Here is a 20,680-nt window from a genome sequence, read left to right as displayed (position 1 = left end):
TAGGCTTAAGGAACTCATGAAGAGAGAGGGAGAGAAAGAGAGGGAGAGAGGGAGAGAGAAGGAGTGGGAAGGAGAGAGAAAGACAGGGTGAAAATAAAGAACTTAAAGTTCACTAGATAGATAACACTCCATACACCTCAGCCTGTTTGCAGATTTATACTCCACTCTCTGTTGTGATGCAGTGATATGCTAACCAAGTCCACTGTGTTCCACACAGCAGATCAAAGCTGTGTGTGAATAGCGAGTGGTTGAATGTGAGAAATAAGTATCATTCACTGATCAATCACTAATCAATCAATGACTAATCAATGTGGATTCATGCCTCTCAAATAGTTCATATCTTCCTTCTGGAGGTCACTGGTGTTTTACCTTGGATGAAGTGTCATTAACACTGTGTATTTACATGGTAATTATATATACAGATTGTTAGACTCCCACACGCACCATTATTACACACCACCAGGATAGAGCAACACAAACACACGTCAGCACTGAACAAGCTGTGTCAGCAGGGGAGTGTGTGTCTGGAGGAGGAGGATGATGAGTTTTTCATTCACGCAACAAAACACCCACCAATCAGTTAGTCATTGTTAAATGTTTTATTGTTTTATTCTGAGAGGTTCTGTATGACTAGAGACTCTAGTCTAGCTGATGGCATCAGCACATACTGATTACTGGCACAATGCTTCACATTAAACAACACAACAAATACAGCGTTCTGTTGAAATACAGATCATCTACCATCAGATGCTCAGGTGGATTATCACCTTACTAAATAATTGATTGAGTTAAATACAAATATTTTTGGATAAAAGCTTTACACTTGTAAAAAAAAAAATACTATTTTGTAAGAGAAATTTGATTGGCATATAAAACATGTCAGTCATCAAGAGAGCACTAGATCCATACTAAAGCAGCAGCGGTCTTGTCAGCTCAGACCAACTGATCTAAACATGATAAAGTCCAAGAGGACTAGCTAGTGTTACACACAAGGAGGAGCAGGCTACAGCAGTACAGATAGGACTAGTGTTATCATAGTACAGCAGGAACAGGTTACAGCCCTGCACATCTGACCACTACATATCTGTAACGACAGGGTCACTATAACAGGTCAGCATACAGCCCTCCACAACACACTGAAGGAAGACTAAAGAACTCGACTACCTGGACGCTTGACCTGTCTACTCTGACCTCTGACCTCGGTTCCATCTTCCATCCCTCCTATTGAACGCCATACTGAAGCTCACACTGACTAGCTTCGCTCTCTCTTTAGTTCCATTGGCAGGAACAGTCGACAGGCTCCTGGAAGCTGTAGACCACCAGGGTAGCGTTGTGTGAGCAGTACAGGGTGACGGAGCGGGTTTGTAGTCCACTCTCTCTGCAGCACTTACAGAAGCGGGCGTGGCTGTTGATGTTGAAGTTAAAGATGGTGGCAGACGGACACTTCCCATCACATGAAAACACTGTCACCTGAGAGAGAGAAGAGAGAGAAAGGGGGAGATTTTATTCTCTATCAGTGTTAACTTTTTAAAACTGTCTTATTGACATTCTCTCTCTCTCACCGGTGCGTTGCTCCTGCAGTCGTCTTTTCTGATGGTGGTTCGGATTGCCACACGCTTACACGTCTTGCCGTCCTCCTTACCTAAACACACACGCACACAGAGGAAACGCTGAGATGCACACGCATGCACACACACACACACACACACACACACACACACACACACACACACACATATAGCTTTCATCCTCAGCCCTAGATTCCTGTCACTCACACAGTCAAAGGTCTATTGAGCTGGGCTCTTTGTTGCCTAGCAGCGGGGGCTCAGTTTGAGCGACAGTCAGCTGACCGGGGGGAGCAGTTCTCACGCCAAAGACCCAGCTCCTATTGGCCACTGGCCAATCAGGTTAAGCAACAGGGGGTTGGGGCTGGTTGGTGGAATGTTGAAAGATAGCTTGGAGTCCAGCTCTACTCTCTTTATGCTTGAAGGATCAGGAATGATTCTAACTCACATAGAGCAGTGGTTTCCAACCAGGGGTACTAGGAACCCTGGGGGTACTTGGCCTTTCAACCAGGGGTACTAGGAACCCTAGGGGTACTTGGCCTATCAACCAGGGGTACTAGGAACCCTGGGGGTACTTGGCCTATCAACCAGGGGTACTAGGAACCCTGGGGGTACTTGGCCTATCAACCAGGGGTACTAGGAACCCTGGGGGTACTTGGCCTATCAACCAGGGGTACTAGGAACCCTGGGGGTACTTGGCTTATCAACAAGGGCTCCTTGAGAAGACTCATGAGGCCATAGGCCTACTGGTAAAATACACGAGGGGGTAATTCAGGGGCACTCCATGCAGAGCAAAATTCAGTTGGTGGTACAGTAACCGCTGGCCTAGAGGATTCAGCACAGCAATAACATATTGAACCATTGGAATAGGATTTTGCTATGAGGAATGACAGGTGAACCTTGGCCTGTAGTTGATATGTATGGAGTGTTAGGGTTAGGACTAGAACACACTCACTGTGATAAGTGAGAGATCGTGGTACCTGTGTCACAGTTACTACTACCAGTTGGGGTTATGGGGTGAGATGTGAGAGGTTAAAGATGAAAGGTGAGAGGTCGTGGTACCTTTGTCACAGTTAGTACTACCAGTGGGGGTTACGGGGTTAACGGTAAACGGTAAAACACCGACTCCAGAACCTGGGAGCAGCGGCAGGAACAGCAATGTCAGGAGAACGTTAGGAAAACACACAGGTTAACGTTGGTTTAGAACACATTTTCACACACAGAGTAATCAGCGCAGTGGCATGCACAGCCATGGGAGCCAGACAGTGTTCTCTGAGACTGGGGAAGACAGCCAGACGGCCAAACACTCAGGATCACTACACACTGATGCACCAAGGCTCATTCTCACTGGACAAACTCTAAACACCAAGCATCACCATTGGCCAAACTGTAACAAACGTAGCATTCCCATTGGCCAAACTGGTCAAGCAGGCAAGCGGGCAAGGAGGCAGAGCTGCTGTTATTACTGGGAGAGCAGACTGGGTCTGTTGTCTTCACCTTTACATGTGAAATTAGTGTGTTTAATGGGACAGTTCACACAAAATACCAACTGCCTTCATTTTCTGGACACCTAGAAAGTACAGTATGGAGTCAGGTTAGCTACAGTGTATCATTAGCATCATAGAGTCTAAAACAACGGGAATGGTAGGACCGCTGTCTGCATGCTTTTGTTCTCCAGAAAACTGTGAGGTATGACAATTTCCCCACTAAAGAAAATATTTTATAAATCAACAGTAAAAACCTCCTTTAATATTATCACGACATGTATCAGGACCATCAGGCAGATCTAGGACCACCCCTAGAGCAGAGGCTGCTGGGTAGTGTAGTGATTCATGCTCGTTGTTGCCAGCCAACCACAAGCTTTTACTCTGTCCAAGGCTGCAACAGGCCGCACCCCCCCAAACCAGTCAGCCAATAAGCCCAACCACTGCCAGGCAACGCCCTGCCCACCCCTGTGATTGACAGCCGAAAGCGTATGAGAAGCGAATGTGATTGGTCACTCACACGTCCTGCAGCAGCCGTCCACATAGCTCTGGACCACGCCCCCATTCTGCAATGATTGGAGAAAGGTTACAGACAGACATAATTGTGTGTGAATGTCAGTGAGTGAGTGAGTGAGTGAGTGAGTGAGTGAGTGAGTGAGTGAGTGAGTACCTGAGTGCACTCTGTGTCGTTGAAGGGGGGGCAGACCACCCCTGAGGCCAGCATCACAGTTCCCACTGTCGTCTCCACACAATCATACCGTGTACAGTTATCCACCCAGGAGCTCCCTGCCTGTACACACACACACACACTCTAAAAGTTAGCCATCCAGGATTTCCCCGTCTACACACAAAGTGTTTATGTGTTAGGTAGAGTGTGTGTCTATTTGGCAGTATAATGATGTGTGTGTTCTCACAGTGAAGAGCTCAGTGGTTCCGTTGTCATTGTTGAAAGAACAGGAGACATTCTTACAGGAGCCACAGCACACCTGAGGATCTGATGATGCTACGTACAGCTGGTGCTAAGAGAGAGAGTGAGTGGGAGGGGTGGGTGGACACAGAGATTCTAGAAGAATTTACCTAGCTCCGAGCAGGATGGAGGTTTGTGGTGTGTGAGTGTGTGTGAGAGAGAGAAACACATACCTGGCCACACTTCTGAGAGCAGTTGACAGCGGACACGTCCATGGCATAGTATCCGGTGTGTGTATCACGATGTGTCAGACAGTGTACGGTGTAACACAGCTCTCCTTCATAGTACTGAATCAGGCTCTGCCCCGGACCCAGCACCGTGACTCCCTGGAACACACACACCTCCGCCTTCTCTACACACACAGGTCAGGGCTCAGGAGTTAGGTAGCCTAGCAGTGTGTCTGTACATAGTGTGTGTGGGTGTGTGTGTATGGACTTACTGCAGGTGTAGAGGGGGCAGCCACAGGTGCTTCTGCTGTCTGCGACCTCCACCTGTACCTCCCCCTGAGAGACCAGAGACGTTACTATGACCACACACACACACACACACACACACACACACACACACACACACACACACACACACAAGCTGACTGACTCACCACCTGACAGACTGGGCTGTCCTCACACTGGCACTCTGAGAGGAGGAGAAAAAAAACTGGGTTTACTACACAACTGGAGGCCTAGAACAGTGTTCTCTGTTTGGACTACAAGATTTTTTCAAAGAAACAGTTCTGGGAATGTTGGTGTGTGTGTGTGTGTGTGCGCAACTCTTGGGAGTGCAAAATTGTGTGTGTGTGTGTGTACCACAGTGACGGTCGGGGCAGCAGTGTCCAGGTAGGGTTGTTTGGATCAGAGACAGACCAGGAGAACAGCTCAGAGTCGACTCAGGACACAGGTTCACGTCACACACTGCACACAGGAGGACATTGCACTAAACATCAACACTGTGTGTGTATAGCGTGTACAGCTTGTGTAGAGTATAATGTTTGTGTGTGTTACCACAGTGGTATTGAGGGCAGCAGCTGTGGGTGGTGTTCAGATCCACAGCCAGTATCTCTCCATAAGAACAGGACGGCACAGGCTCGATACACGACTCACACACTGCAGAAAGAACACAAACATACCACTGACTGTGTTAACATTTCCTTTACAACTTGTACCCCAAGTCCAGCTACAGTAATGTTGGATGGAGACGGTAGACCCATTAAGAAGTATAAGGTTTGACCTTACCACACAGGAAGGTGTAACAGCAGGAGTTGTCCTCACGAACCTCCACTAGGAACTGATCTTCTCTACAATCAGGGGCGGTGAGGGGGGGACAGGCATGGGGGTCGCACTCTGGGACACACCAATCACAGGACTCAGTTATTAAAACACACCTAACAATACCATCAAATGATGAAAGATATTATGTTTTGGTTCAGTACCTACCACAACGGTACTCTGGGCAGCAGGACAGGGCACTGTAACCAATCACCAGCTGGTTCCCATTCTCATAGGGCGGAGCCTCACTCTCACAGATGGTCAGATTACATTCTGAGGGAGAACGAGAAAGAGAGATAGTAGGTGTGTTCATGTCGGTGTCTAACCATGTATATATATATATATATGTGTGTGTGTGTGTGTGTGCTCACCACAAATCTGCTTGGGGCAGCAAGCCCCCTCCTCCAGGACATCCAGTACGTACTCTCCCTCCCTCTCACACAGCAGAGTGGGACTAATGCTACAGTCAGGTTCTACTGCTACCACAGAACCGTTCTCCAGGCAGCGGAACAGACAGCAGCTACGCAATGACCCGTTCCACACCTCCCCAGGGGCCCGTGGAGACCCCTCGTTATCAGTACACACTACACACATAGACACAGACACACACGTTAACAGTACACACTAAACAACAGAACCTGAACTACACAGTCATACAGAGCACCTGCTCACAGCATTGACATACTAGAGCTGACATGTAACTGACATAGAGCTGACACAGAGCTGACATACTCACCACACTGCTCCTCTGTGACGCAGTAAGAGGAGTCTGCTCGGTGCAGGATGGTTCCAGAGCGACACACACACTCCTCTCGGATGTGGGAGCAGGTGGTCTCCTCATAGAACTCTCTGTTCTGACAGGTCCGGGTGGTACAGGTCGACACACACGCCTGGTACTCCCTACCTGGGGGACACCTCAATGCTACACATGCACACACACGCAGACGCATGCGCACACACACGTAGACGCATGCGCACACACACACCGCAAGAACACACACTGGTGTCATCACCAGCTAATGCAAACCTGATGTGTCTGTGTATTGGTGTGTATGTGTGTGTATACGAGGTCCTTACGGCAGAAGTTGTGTCGTCTCCAGTTGATGCAGACTTGGTAAGTGTAGCAGACAGCTACGTAGGCTGCCAGGAAGTCACACTGGTGGGCCTTATAGTGGAGGTCGCCTGCCCACATCACATCACAGAACTGTTCTGGAGACACCTTGCTGTGGCAGGGAGTGAAGGGTCTCTGTCTGAGCATGGAGAGACAGGTAGAGCAGTCTCCAGTGGTACAGTTGTCTCCGATGCGTCGTGTGTGTTCCGTGTCCTCTGAGGTGTGGACCCTCCAGGCCTGCAGGAACAGACCCAGGTCTGCCAGCTCCCTCACCACCGTACCGTTAGGCAGCTTCAGGTCATCCGCCGGGTTCCCGTCACAACACCCTGGGAGACACACCAGCAGGCACATGCACAGCTGAAGTTTAGAGAGGAGTAGAAGGTCACGCCTGCTCCCCAGCATTACACACACCTGCTACTCCCCATCATTACGCACACCTGCTACTCCCCATCATTACGCACACCTGCTCCCCATCAGTACGCACACCTGCTCCCCATCATTACGCACACCTGGACCTCATTATCACCTTTATTTCTCTCCCTTTATTTAGCACTCTGTAGCCTAAGTCATCAAGGCAGCATTGTTTCCATTCACGTTCTGTAAGCATCTCATGTTTTGTTTCTATGCATTCTTTATTATTTTATCGCCTTTTATGCTCGCTTCGAGGCAAGCAACACGGAAGCATGCATGAGAGAACCAGCAGAGATATAGGGGGAGCAGATCCGGGTGCCTTGTCTGCTCCCACCATATCTCCTTTCTTCATACAAATGACGGAGATTTGGGCCTAAGTCATCAGGCAGCATTGTTTCCATTCACGTTCTGTACGCATCTCATGTTTTGTTTCTCTGCATTCTTTATTATTAAACTCACCTTCTGCACCTGCGTCCTGACTCCCGGCGTATTAGTGACAGTGCTCAACTAAAGTGAGACAACGTCCAAACCCAAAATTTGTAAGAGCATTGACAAGAAATAGGCCCTACTCTCGCTCACAATTTTAAAACCTTATTTATACAACTATTAAGGACGCACGCATACACTGAACTAGGCCAAAAATAAGGTATGGTCAGGTATGAGAGAAACTTTCCTTCTTCCAGATTCATTAAATCATGCTCGTGGACTTCATATACATGATCTGACAGTGAAGGATGAACATGTCAGAGTAAATGCCAAATCTAGCTAATTTCATGGCTGTCTTACCACAGAGGCCTCTAGTAGGAGCAGATGTGTTGGAGGGGGCGGTGTATTGCAGCACCATGATGCCAGTGCTGTGGTACCACTGTATGTTGACTCCTTCAGGAGTGGTGATCAGGTACATACTGCCTGTGTCCTCTACTGACAGAGCCTGGCGGGAGAAAGGCAGCCGCGCCTTGATGTGGTTCACTGACACCTGGACATACACACACACACACACACACACACAGAGAGGTAGCATGAGTAGTGTTGTACAGTGTGGTAAAAGTCGGATGCGGTCAGTGATGGTCACCTTGCGGTCTAGGCGGTTGATGATAATCCTGTAGGACGGAGTGGTGATGTTCAACTTCTTAAAACACAAACCTGACGTCCCACCACTAGGGCTCTGAGAGAGGGAGAGAGGCCCTGGTCAGAATGAACACCATCATCACATACATGATGATTAGATGTTAAAGGGAAACTTACCGGTCGTCTGATGGAGTTGACGCTCTAAAAAAGAATCAAGACAAAGCCAACAGATCAGTCAGGAGCTTATAGCATCCCATAACAGTTTATAATACATCTATAATAACGTAAAGTACTATAACACTACAACAACTACAGCAGCATATAACACCTAACAGTCTGTGTACCTGGCTGGTAGGGCATTTATCCACTGTTCCTATGATGTTCTCTCTGGGCAGGTAGACCAGGATGTAGGAGCCATTATCATACAGCGCCACGTTGTTACCGTCAAACGTTATCACACGCAGGTCTGACATCACCGAGCAGCGACCTAACACACACACACACACAAACACAACGCGGATAGGCAAATACACACAAACACGTTATGTAAAGTGTGTTTGTGTATGCACAGTAGTGTGTGTTCTTACAGGGGCACTGCCAGAGTGGGCAGCAGGGGTCGGTGTTGGTGAGGACAGCCATGCCCAGCAGAGAGCAGCGAGGAGGAGTGGTGTTGTACCGACAGTGGAGGGAGGAGTTATGGAGGAGCAGCTCCCCATTAAAACAGATCAGCTCTGTACACTCATCTACACGGTAGGAGTACGGGGGCTGGAGAGAACAGATAGAAAGACAGAGAGAGATCAAGGAATTCAGCTACTGGCAGAGGGAGTTCTCCAAGGCTGCATGCTCGGCCCTCTTATCTTCTCCATACGCACTGGCTCTCACTGATTGGCTCTTACTGTGCATGGGGCGGTGGGCAGGAGGAAGGGGGGCAGCACTGTTGGCATGCTGACTGCCTCAGGTGTAGGAGAGAAGTCTGTGCTGGTGGATGTTTCCGTGGTTATGAACTCTGTCGTCTCTGGGGGTGATGTCGACATGGTAACAGAGGAGGTGTCATATACAACTGGAAATACAGAGATGGTCTCTGTGGGCGTAGGAACAGGATGATGTGTTTGTGTGGTGGTTGGGGTGTGGGTGTGGATGGAGGGGGAGAGAGGAGGAGGGGGAGAGGAGGTGAGGAAGGAGGTAGTGGCTGGGGGAGAGATAGAAGACTGGGTGGAAGGCTGGGGAGGGGTAGCAGAAGGGGGAGGAGGTGGAGTGGTGGAGTCAGTCACTGCCAGGCTGGGGGGAGTAGGGGAGGCTACTGTAGTGACCTCTGAAGGGGTCAGGGTCGTGACCCCAGTGGTGCTACTAGTAGTGGTGGGTGAGGAAGAGGGGGAGACAGAGGGAAAGACTGCAGGTGAAGTGGTGTGCTCGGTCACAGTGGGGGTGGAGGGTGAGGGCAGGGAAGGGAGAGGAGGAGAGGGGGAGCGAGCAGGGGTGAGTGTGTGGGTGAAACGCTCAGTCAATGGGGCTGTACTGGGAGTAGTGGGGGCTCTAGTGGCAGTAACAGTTGTAGAGGCAGCACTGGTTGTAGTTCTGCTACTAGTAGTAGTGGTCCTAGTAGTGGTTCTAGATGTAGTAGTAGCAGTACTAGTAGGCCTAACAGTAGTAGTAGTAGTGGGGGCTGTAGTGGTAGTAGTGGGGGCTGTAGTGGTAATAGTGGGGGCTGTAGTGATAGTAGTAGTAGCTGTAGTGGTAGTAGTGGGTGCTGTAGTGGTAGTAATGGGGGCTGTAGTGGTAGTAGTGGGGGCTGTAGTGGTAGTAGTGGCAGTAGTGGGGGCTGTAGTGGTAGTAGTAGGGGCTGTAGTGGTAGTAGTGGGAGCTGTAGTGGTAGTAGTGGGGGCTGTAGTGGTAGTAGTGGGGGCTGTAGTGGTAGTAGTGGGGGCTGTAGTGGTAGTACTAGGGGCTGTAGTGGTAGTAGTGGGGGTTGTAGTGGTAGTAGTGGGGGCTGTAGTGGTAGTAGTGGGGCTGTAGCGGTAGTACTGAGGGCTGTAGTGATAGTAGTAGTAGCTGTAGTGGTAGTAGTGAGGGCTGTAGTGATAGTAGTAGTAGCTGTAGTGGTAGTAGTGGGGGCTGTAGTGGTAGTAGTGGGGGCTGTTGTGGTAGTAGTTGGGGTGGTGGTTGTTTGGTTTACGAAGGCATAGGGTGTAGGAGTGGGAGGAAGGGACACACCTGAGGACAGACACACAGACATAAATTACTTTAACACCGATTTACCGATTTAACAGATCCTCGTGTGACACACACTCTACTCACAGTCCTCTGTGTAGACACATCTCCTGGTGACCTCATCAAGAACCATGTTTTTGGGGCAGCGAGGGAAACAGCCCTCTACCCTGCCAGACACACATAGACAAATGTTCAAAACCTGTATTAAACATTCTCTTACAGTGTAATACGATGTTGTAAGCGTGTTTCTAAGTGTGCATTTGTAAGCGTTTGCAAGGTGTGTCTTACGGGGGCAGGAAGTGGCAGCGTGTTGCGGCGAGGTCGCTGCATGTACGAACACAAGGACTGGCACATGCATGGTAGCGCCACTCACACATCATACGGAATGGGATCACAAAACTGCTCTCTGGAATACACACACACACCGTCAACATACACACAATAAACACAGGAAAATAAACTGTGTGTGTGTTCGTACCGCTAGCTTCTGTTTACCATAGAGAGCGTTTGAATCTATCTGTTCTCTTCTACCTTTTCCAGCTGGAAAAGTACCAGGATGTTGTCTCTGGTTTTGAAACTGAATTTAGAGAACTGAATTTGAAAACTGATTCTGAATGCATCTGAGAAGTTGAATATACACTATATAGACAAAAGTATGTGGACACCTCTTCAAATTAGTGGATTTAGCTGTTTTAGCCAAACCCGTTGCTGACAGGTGTATAAAATCGAGCACATAGCCATGCAATCTCCATTTACAAACATTGGCAGTAGAATGGTCTTACTGAAGAGCTCAGTGACTTTCAACGTAGCACTGTCATAGGATGCCACCTTTCCAACAAGTTAGTTAGTCACATTTTTGCTCTGCTAGAGCTGCCCCGGTCAACTGTAAGTGCTGTTATTGTGAAGTGGAAACGTCTATGAGCAACAAGTGGTAGGCCACCCAAGCTCACAAAACGGGACCGCTGAGTGCTGAAGTGCGTAGCGCATAAAAATTGTCTGTGCAACACTCACTACCGAGTTCCAAACTGCTTCTGGATGCAACGTCAGCACAAGAACTGCTCATCGGAAGCTGGCGACCGTGTCTGCGTCCATGAGTTTCCATGGCCGAGCAGCCGCACACAAGATCACCATGCAGAATACAAAGCGTCAGCTGGAGTGGTGTAAAGCTCACCTCCATTGGACTCAGGAGCAGTACAAACGCATTCTCACATGAATCACACTTCATCATCTGGCAGTCCGACGGGCGAATCTGGGTTTGGTGGATGCCAGGAAAACACTACCTGTCCCAATGCATAGTGTCAACTGTAAGATTTGGTGGAAGAGGAATAATGGTCTGTGGCTGTTGTTCATGGTTCGGGCTAGGCCCCTTAGTTCCAGTGAAGGGAAATCTTAATGCTACAGCTTACAATGATATTCTAGACGATTCTGTGCTTCCAACTTTGTAGCAACATTTTGGGGGAGGCCCTTTCCTGTTTCAGCACAACAATGCCCCCCGTGCACAAAGTGAGGTCCATACAGAAATGGTTTATCTAGATCAGTGTGGAAGAACTTGACTGGCCTTCACAGAGCCCTAACCTCAACCACATCGAACATCTTTGGGATGAATTGGAACACCGACTGCGAGCCAGGCCTAATTGTCAAACATCAGTGTCTGACCTCACTGATGTGGCTGAATGGAAGCAAGGCCCCGTAGCAATGTTCCAACATCTAGTAGAAAGCCTTCCCAGAAGAGTGAAGGCTGTTATAGCAGCAAAGGGGGGCCCAACTCCATATTAACGCCCATGATTTTGGAATGTTTGACGAGCAGCTGTCCACATACTTTTGGTCATGTAGTGTATGAAACTTTGGTAAACTTGAAATGAACTCCCGAGTGGCGCAGTGGTCTCAGGCACTGCATCGCAGTGCTAGCTGTGCCACTAGAGATCCTGGTTCGAGTCCAGGCTCTGTCGCAGCCAGCCATGACCGGGAGACCCATGGGGCGGCGCACAATTGGCCCAGCGTCGTCCGGGTTAAGGGAGGGTTTGGCCGGCAGGGATGTTCTAGTCCCATCGCGCTCTAGCGACTCCTGTGGTGGGACGGGCGCAATGCACGCAGACACGGTCGCCAGATGTACGGTGTTTCCTCCAACACATTGGTGTGGATGGCTTCCAGGTTAAGTGGATATTGTGTCAAGAAGCAGTTCGGCTTGGCTGGATTGTGTTTCGGAGGACGTACGGCTCTCGACCTTTGCCTCCCGAGTCCGTACGGGAGTTGCAGCGATGAGACAAGACTGTAACTACCAATTGGATACCACGAAAAAGGAGTAAAAGTTCTAAAAAAATGAAAATATATAGTTTGTAAACTTGATACACAGACAATAATTGCCATAACAACCATAAAAAAATGAAATATTCAATTAAATTTACATTTTAAAATTGAACGCAATATTCATTCAATTCTGTTTCAAATCATGAAATACTAGTTCAACTTATGAATTCAATGATTTCAATTTGTGCATTATAAATGCAAAAATATTACATTCAAATGCAATAGCCTAATACATATTCAAATTATGGAATTCAAATACAATTTCTGTTGACACTGACATCGCGCCATATGTGTGTGTATTATGACTTTGTATTTCTGTCTAACCCTCCAGGGTAAAGGAGCTGCTGGTCTTGAAGTTGTCTGAGTTGTCGTATCTCTGAGCACGTGCAGACGTGCGTGTCAGAGTCAGGAACACTCCCGGCTGACCAATCAGCTCTAAGGAGGTGTGGCCAGGTAGGAACAGCCCCTGGTGCTGTAGGAAGGAAGCCCTGCGGCTAAACTTCTCCCCTCTTGTCCACTGCTCCAACCGCAGCCCAGCGCGGTCCGAAACAACCAGGAAGTAGTTAGGACGCTCCGCTGACTCCAGAGAGATCACCGGGAGACCTGTAATACAGAGTTTAACATATGGGTGAAGCTCACAAGAGATGTATTTGTGTGTGTGTGTGTGTGTGTGTGTGTGTGTGTGAGAGAGAGAGAGAGAGAGAGAGACTCACGTGATGTGCGGTCCTTCTGTAGTCCTGCTGTGATCATGAAGTTAAAGAGTAGTCCAGGGGGAGGCAGCCCACCTACGAACTCCCTAACTAGAGGAAAGACTGACCCACTGGTTCTGTTCACACCGAAGACTGTAGCATTAAACACAGCACTGGCTACTGAGAATGGACCTTCACCTAACTCTACAGAGACACAGAGTGAATATATTAGGATATTTAGTGCGTATACCTGTGTGTTTGTATTTTTGTGTGAGCTGAAAAGTGTTCCTTTATGATACATTTTTGGTTAGGTTCAAACATACCTTGGTTGTAGTATTCACAGTCATAGGCTGGAAGAGAAGAACAGAACAAACATTTAGAGACATACAAATCCACATAAGTATCCTAACATACGGTGCCTAAGTAGCAAAGTAACCCTTAATGTTTAGATCAGGCTGGGAGAGAGATCGTGGTATTGTGTAAGAGTGTATGTGTGAATATCTGGGGTCATTTGATGACAGATAGAAAGAATGGTGGATGAGATATGGAGCAGTGGTGGGACTTTATAGTTCTGTGTAGTGGTGTGTGTGTATGTGTGTTGGTGTGTGTATGTGTGTTGGTGTGTGTGTGTATGTGTGTATATAGGAGCATTGAGTGACCCAGCACCTATGCTGACATAGAAAGCAGAAGGAATTGGGTCTGAGGAACAGATCCACACGGTGTGTGTGTGTACTCACGACAGACAGAGGGGTTTCTCCATACCACAGTAACACCGTGTTGACAGCAGGTGTGTGCATAGGCAGCGATGGACGTACACAGACACTCACAGTCTCCGCCCCGATTACAGTTACAAGTGTCTGTCAAGCAGTTCATATAGAACCATGAGACATCCACCTGCACACACACACACACACGCACACACACACACACACACACACACACACACACACACAGGTTACATGTCTACCTGGGGGGGGTTAGTGAGGGTTTAGTGGGGAAGACAGGGAGTCTGGGTTAGATGTGAGTAAGGGTGTGTGAATAATGTAGATAGGAATGAGTGACGTGTGTGTGTGTGTGTGTGTGTGTGTGTGTGTGTGTGTGTGTTCTAGGGGTGAATAGTTATCATTAATTCAGAGTGGGTCTGAGTGATGGTACATCAGAACAATGAGATGTGGGTTGAACTCTGGAACACAGGTTTCAGATTAGACATTAGAGACAACTGAGCTTTATAATACAATGTGTATGGAGGGGTGTGTGTATGTGTGTGTGTGCGTTCTTTGTCACAACAATAAACAGTCAGTATCTGGATACTATGTGTGAAATTCTTGATAATGTATGTGATATCAACAGAGACATATATTTTCTGGGTGATTTAAATATTGACTAGCTATCATTAAGATGCCCACTCAGGAAAAAAGTTCAAACTGTAACCAGTGCCTGAGTCAACCTACCAGGGTAGTTACAAACAGCACAGGAATTAAATCATCAACATGTATTGATCACATTTTTACTAACGCTGCAGATATTTGCTTTGAAGCAGTATCCAAATCCATAGGATGTAGTGATCACAATATAATAGCCATATCTAGGAAAACCAAACCTCCAAAGGTTGGGCCTAATATAGTGTATAAGAGGTCATACAAGAAGTGTCGTAGTGATTCATATGTTGATGATGTAAAGAATATTTGCTGCTCTGTGGTGTGTAATGAGGAGCAACCAGATGCTGCACTTGACGCATTTTGTCACGCCCTGGCCTTAGTATTCTGTGTTTTCGTTATTATTTTGGCTAGGCCAGGGTGTGACATGGGGATTTACGTGGTTTGTTTTGTCTGGGGTTGTTTGTAGTTATGGGATTGCGGTTAGAGTAGTACTCTAGGTAAGTCTATGATTGCGTAGAGTGGTTCTCAATCAGAGGCAGGTGTTTATCTTTGTCTCTGATTGGGAACCATATTTAGGCAGCCATATGCTTTAGGTCTCTTGTGGGTGATTGTTCCTGTCTTTGTGGTTGTGGCACCAAATAGGACTGTTTTGGTTTTTTCACGTTTCTTTAAACAAGCCTTAGAAAGTTGGTTGCAATTTCAGTTTAATCCACCTGAAAAGACAGAACAAATAATACATCAAATATTGTGGTTAAACTCAAATATACTAATTGATTAAAAAAAACATATTTTTCGAAGAAATTTTTAAAAAAGGTATAATTTTACTGAATGATATCATAAATAGGACTGGTGGAGTTATGTCACACATGCAGCTAACACAGACATATGGAAATGTCTGCTCTACCCAAAATTACAAAAATTGAAGAGGCAAGTAGAAGGGGGAAAAAGTAAGGAACTTGTATGTCGGCCCTGTATTAAAGAACATAAATGGTGAAAGAAAAGTGTGATAAATAAACCAATTTATATACCAATTTCATTTAAGGACCAAAAAACTGACAGCTGTGCCATATAAATTGCAAAATAGTTGGGGAGAGATTTTCGATGTACCCATTCCTTGGCACATGGTTTATGAATTGATACGCAAAACTTCACATTTTTCAATTTAAATTACTATACAAAATTCTGGCAACCAATAGAATGTTATATATTTGGGGGATACAATCTTTTTCAGCTCTGCAGATTTTTCTGTGAGGAGGCAGTGTCATTAGATAATTTATTTTGATATTGTACTTCCGGCGCCGACAGAGATGGCCGCCTCGCTTCGCGTTCCTAGGAAACTATGCAGTTTTTTGTTTTTTTACGTGTTATTTCTTACACTAGTACCCCAGGTCATCTTAGGTTTCATTACATACAGTCGAGAAGAACTACTGAATATAAGATCAGCGTCAACTCACCATCAGTACGACCAAGAATATGTTTTTTCGCGACGCGGATCCTGTGTTCTGCCTTACAACCAGGACAACGGAGTGGATTCCATGCAGCGACCCAAAAAAACGACACAGAAAAAGAGGGAAGCGAAGCGGTCTTCTGGTCAGACTCCGGAGACGGGCACACCGTGCACCACTCCCTAGCATTCTTCTTGCCAATGTCCAGTCTCTTGACAACAAGGTTGATGAAATCCGAGCAAGGGTAGCATTCCAGAGGGACATCAGAGACTGTAACGTTCTCTGCTTCACGGAAACATGGCTCACTGGAGAGACGCTATCCGAAGCGGTGCAGCCAGCGGGTTTCTCCACGCATCGCGCCGACAGAAACAAACATCTTTCTGGTAAGAAGAGGGGCGGGGGCGTATGCCTTATGGCCAACGTGACATGGTGTGATGAAAGAAACATACAGGAACTCAAATCCTTCTGTTCACCTGATTTAGAATTCCTCACAATCAAATGTAGACCGCATTATCTACCAAGAGAATTCTCTTCGATTATAATCACAGCCGTATATATCCCCCCCAAGCAGACACATCGATGGCTCTGAACGAACTTTATTTAACTCTCTGCAAACTGGAAACAATTTATCCGGAGGCTGCATTCATTGTAGCTGGGGATTTTAACAAGGCTAATCTGAAAACAAGACTCCCTAAATTTTATCAGCATATCGATTGCGCAACCAGGGGTGGAAAGACCCTGGATCATTGTTACTCTAACTTCCGCGACGCATATAAGGCCCTGCCCCGCCCCCCTTTCGGAAAAGCTGACCACGACTCCATTTTGTTGATCCCTGCCTACAGACAGAAACTAAAACAAGAGGCTCCCACGCTGAGGTCTGTCCAACGCTGGTCCGACCAAGCTGACTCCACACTCCAAGACTGCTTCCATCACGTGGACTGGGAGATGTTTCGTATTGCGTCAGACAACAACATTGATGAATACGCTGATTCGGTGTGCGAGTTCATTAGAACGTGCGTTGAAGATGTCGTTCCCATAGCAACGATTAAAACATTCCGTAACCAGAAACCGTGGATTGATGGCAGCATTCGTGTGAAACTGAAAGCGCGAACCACTGCTTTTAATCAGGGCAAGGTGTCTGGTAACATGACTGAATACAAACAGTGCAGCTATTCCCTCCGCAAGGCTATCAAACAAGCTAAGCGCCAGTACAGAGACAAAGTAGAATCTCAATTCAACGGCTCAGACACAAGAGGCATGTGGCAGGGTCTACAGTCAATCACGGACTACAGGAAGAAATCCAGCCCAGTCACGGACCAGGATGTCTTGCTCCCAGGCAGACTAAATAACTTTTTTGCCCGCTTTGAGGACAATACAGTGCCACTGACACGGCCTGCAACGAAAACATGCGGTCTCTCCTTCACTGCAGCCGAGGTGAGTAAGACATTTAAACGTGTTAACCCTCGCAAGGCTGCAGGCCCAGACGGCATCCCCAGCCGCGCCCTCAGAGCATGCGCAGACCAGCTGGCCGGTGTGTTTACGGACATATTCAATCAATCCCTATACCAGTCTGCTGTTCCCACATGCTTCAAGAGGGCCACCATTGTTCCTGTTCCCAAGAAAGCTAAGGTAACTGAGCTAAACGACTACCGCCCGTAGCACTCACATCCGTCATCATGAAGTGCTTTGAGAGACTAGTCAAGGACCATATCATCTCCACCCTACCTGACACCCTAGACCCACTCCAATTTGCTTACCGCCCAAATAGGTCCACAGACGATGCAATCTCAACCACACTGCACACTGCCCTAACCCATCTGGACAAGAGGAATACCTATGTGAGAATGCTGTTCATCGACTATAGCTCGGCATTCAACACCATAGTACCCTCCAAGCTCGTCATCAAGCTCGAGACCCTGGGTCTCGACCCCGCCCTGTGCAACTGGGTACTGGACTTCCTGACGGGCCGCCCCAGGTGGTGAGGGTAGGCAACAACATCTCCTCCCCGCTGATCCTCAACACTGGGGCCCCACAAGGGTGCATTCTGAGCCCTCTCCTGTACTCCCTGTTCACCCACGACTGCGTGGCCATGCACGCCTCCAACTCAATCATCAAGTTTGCGGACGACACAACAGTGGTAGGCTTGATTACCAACAACGACGAGACGGCCTACAGGGAGGAGGTGAGGGCCCTCGGAGTGTGGTGTCAGGAAAATAACCTCACACTCAACGTCAACAAAACTAAGGAGATGATTGTGGACTTCAGGGAACAGCAGAGGGAACACCCCCATCCACATCGATGGAACAGTAGTGGAGAGGGTAGCAAGTTTTAAGTTCCTCGGCATACACATCACAGACAAACTGAATTGGTCCACTCACACAGACAGCATCGTGAAGAAGGCGCAGCAGCGCCTCTTCAACCTCAGGAGGCTGAAGAAATTCGGCTTGTCACCAAAAGCACTCACAAACTTCTACAGATGCACAATCGAGAGCATCCTGGCGGGCTGTATCACCGCCTGGTATGGCAACTGCACTGCCCTCAACCGTAAGGCTCTCCAGAGGGTAGTGAGGTCTGCACAACGCATCACCGGGGGCAAACTACCTGCCCTCCAGGACACCTACACCACCCGATGCTACAGGAAGGCCATAAAGATCATCAAGGACATCAACCACCCGAGCCACTGCCTGTTCACCCCGCTGTCATCCAGAAGGCGAGGTCAGTACAGGTGCATCAAAGCTGGGACCGAGAGACTGAAAAACAGCTTCTATCTCAAGGCCATCAGACTGTTAAACAGCCACCACTAACATTGAGTGGCTGCTGCCAACTCACTGTCAATGACACTGACTCAACTCCAGCCACTTTAATAATGGGAATTGATGGGAAATTATGTAAATATATCACTAGCCACTTTAAACAATGCTACCTTATATAATGTTACTTACCCTACATTATTCATCTCATATGCATACGTATATACTGTACTCTATATCATCGACTGCATCCTTATGTAATACATGTATCACTAGCCACTTTAACTATGCCACTTGGTTTACATACTCATCTCATATGTATATACTGTACTCGATATCATCTACTGTATCTTGCCTATGCTGCTCTGTACCATCACTCATTCATATATCCTTATGTATATATTCTTTATCCCCTTACACTGTGTATAAGACAGTCGTTTTTTGGAATTGTTAGTTAGATTACTTGTTCGTTATTACTGCATTGTCGGAACTAGAAGCACAAGCATTTCGCTACACTCGCATTAACATCTGCTAACCATGTGTATGTGACAAATAAAATTTGATTTGATTTGATTTGGAGTTTTTGGTCACAGCTCCAGGAATGTCTGAAGAATTGCAACATTTGCCTAGAACTAACGCTGCAGATAGCAATACTGGGTGATTTAAAAAGCCATAGTCAATCAATCAATAATATAATAATTATTTTAGCAAAAAAATATATTTTTAATTTACAATCTGTAGAAGCTATGAGAATAGAAAGGTTCAGTACTTTTGTCAAGCATCACAGCACAGTTGAACATATATGGCAAATAGAAATCCAAAATGGATGGTGTTGAGAGATAGATGGGAGGGGTTGAATGGAGCTGAAGGGTGGGACTAATAACAAGATAACCAATGTAAAACATACAGGTCTGTAAAATGTATATAGGTTCAGGAATTTTGTGAACTAGCAGTTACAAATAGAAATCAAACTGGATGGACATCAGAAATAGAGGATGGAATAAAAACAAACAAAATATTACTATTGTAAAATAGATTGTGTCTGTAAAATGTGTATAAGATGCATAAACTGAAGGTAGAAGCCTAAGTGTTATTGTTTATTAGTTTACTCCAATTGGGGGAAGGATGGTAGGGTTTGCGGGAAATAATAAAGGTATATTCTACTAAAAAAAATGGTGTATGTCTAGGTTATATAGGTATGTCTGTATATGTATGCATATGTGTATGTGTACGTATATATATATATATATTGACCCCAAAAATAGGGGGGATTGGAAATTATGCAGACAATCACATTAATGGAAGAAAAAATCTTTCTGCAATATTAAGCTGATCCACCCCTAAAGAAAATGACTGTAAAAAATCCCCTTGGATTGATGAGGAATTTAAATATTGTATGGTTGAGAGGGATGAGGCAAAGGGTATGGCAATTAAGTCTGACAGCCCTATTGATTGGCAACCGTACTGAAAATTAATAAATCATGTGAGTAAAATAAATGAAAAGTAACTACACTATGAAACAAAAATAAATGATATAAAGAATAATAGTAAAAAGCTTTGGGGCACCTTAAATGACATTTTGGGGAAAAAAGACAACTTGGCTCCTTCATTTATTGAATCAGATGGCTCATTCATCACAAAGCCCACTGATATTGCAAACTACTTGAATGACTTTTTCATTGGCACGATAAGCAAACTTAGGGATGACATGCCAGCAACAAACGCTGACACTACACATCCAAGTATATCTGACCAAATTATGAAAGACAAGAATTGTACTTTTGAATTCTGTAAAGTCAGTGGGGAAGATGTGAAAAAAATATTGTTGTCTATCAACAATGACAATCCACCAGTGTCTGACAATCTAGATGGAAAATAACTGAGGATAATAGCAGATGATATTGCCACTCCTATTTGCCACATCTTCAATTTAAGCCTACTAGAGAGCGTGTGCCCTCAGGCCTGCAGGGAAGCTAAAGTCATTCCGCTACCAAAGAATAGCAAAGCCCCCTTTACTGGCTCAAACAGCTG

General features: G+C 46.6%; 1 protein-coding gene across 1 annotated transcript in view; it reads right to left on the bottom strand.

Moving 5' to 3' along the window:
* Nucleotides 1–591: 591 nt before the first annotated feature.
* Nucleotides 592–20,680, bottom strand: part of otogl (otogelin-like) — a 51,008-nt gene continuing 30,919 nt past the window's right edge. Inside the window, exons 29-55 of the mRNA XM_042302018.1 lie at nucleotides 13,813–13,969; nucleotides 13,399–13,425; nucleotides 13,100–13,279; nucleotides 12,711–12,989; nucleotides 10,368–10,485; nucleotides 10,167–10,246; nucleotides 9,937–10,082; nucleotides 8,768–9,547; nucleotides 8,459–8,636; nucleotides 8,216–8,358; nucleotides 8,049–8,072; nucleotides 7,876–7,968; nucleotides 7,590–7,779; nucleotides 6,359–6,718; nucleotides 6,018–6,203; nucleotides 5,653–5,865; nucleotides 5,450–5,554; nucleotides 5,249–5,356; nucleotides 5,018–5,119; nucleotides 4,689–4,927; nucleotides 4,456–4,633; nucleotides 4,190–4,368; nucleotides 3,964–4,068; nucleotides 3,720–3,839; nucleotides 3,570–3,615; nucleotides 1,563–1,642; nucleotides 592–1,470 (exon numbers count right to left, since the gene is read on the bottom strand). Of these exons, the coding sequence (XP_042157952.1) occupies nucleotides 1,270–1,470; nucleotides 1,563–1,642; nucleotides 3,570–3,615; nucleotides 3,720–3,839; nucleotides 3,964–4,068; nucleotides 4,190–4,368; nucleotides 4,456–4,633; nucleotides 4,689–4,927; nucleotides 5,018–5,119; nucleotides 5,249–5,356; nucleotides 5,450–5,554; nucleotides 5,653–5,865; nucleotides 6,018–6,203; nucleotides 6,359–6,718; nucleotides 7,590–7,779; nucleotides 7,876–7,968; nucleotides 8,049–8,072; nucleotides 8,216–8,358; nucleotides 8,459–8,636; nucleotides 8,768–9,547; nucleotides 9,937–10,082; nucleotides 10,167–10,246; nucleotides 10,368–10,485; nucleotides 12,711–12,989; nucleotides 13,100–13,279; nucleotides 13,399–13,425; nucleotides 13,813–13,969 (4,617 nt within the window). The 3' untranslated portion in view covers nucleotides 592–1,269. The remainder of the gene's footprint in view (nucleotides 1,471–1,562; nucleotides 1,643–3,569; nucleotides 3,616–3,719; nucleotides 3,840–3,963; nucleotides 4,069–4,189; nucleotides 4,369–4,455; nucleotides 4,634–4,688; nucleotides 4,928–5,017; nucleotides 5,120–5,248; nucleotides 5,357–5,449; nucleotides 5,555–5,652; nucleotides 5,866–6,017; nucleotides 6,204–6,358; nucleotides 6,719–7,589; nucleotides 7,780–7,875; nucleotides 7,969–8,048; nucleotides 8,073–8,215; nucleotides 8,359–8,458; nucleotides 8,637–8,767; nucleotides 9,548–9,936; nucleotides 10,083–10,166; nucleotides 10,247–10,367; nucleotides 10,486–12,710; nucleotides 12,990–13,099; nucleotides 13,280–13,398; nucleotides 13,426–13,812; nucleotides 13,970–20,680) is intronic.

The sequence above is a fragment of the Oncorhynchus tshawytscha genome, linkage group LG19 (assembly GCF_018296145.1).
Source record: "Oncorhynchus tshawytscha isolate Ot180627B linkage group LG19, Otsh_v2.0, whole genome shotgun sequence".
Taxonomy (NCBI): Eukaryota; Metazoa; Chordata; class Actinopteri; order Salmoniformes; family Salmonidae; genus Oncorhynchus; species Oncorhynchus tshawytscha.
This window is presented reverse-complemented; position numbering and strand designations above follow the sequence as displayed.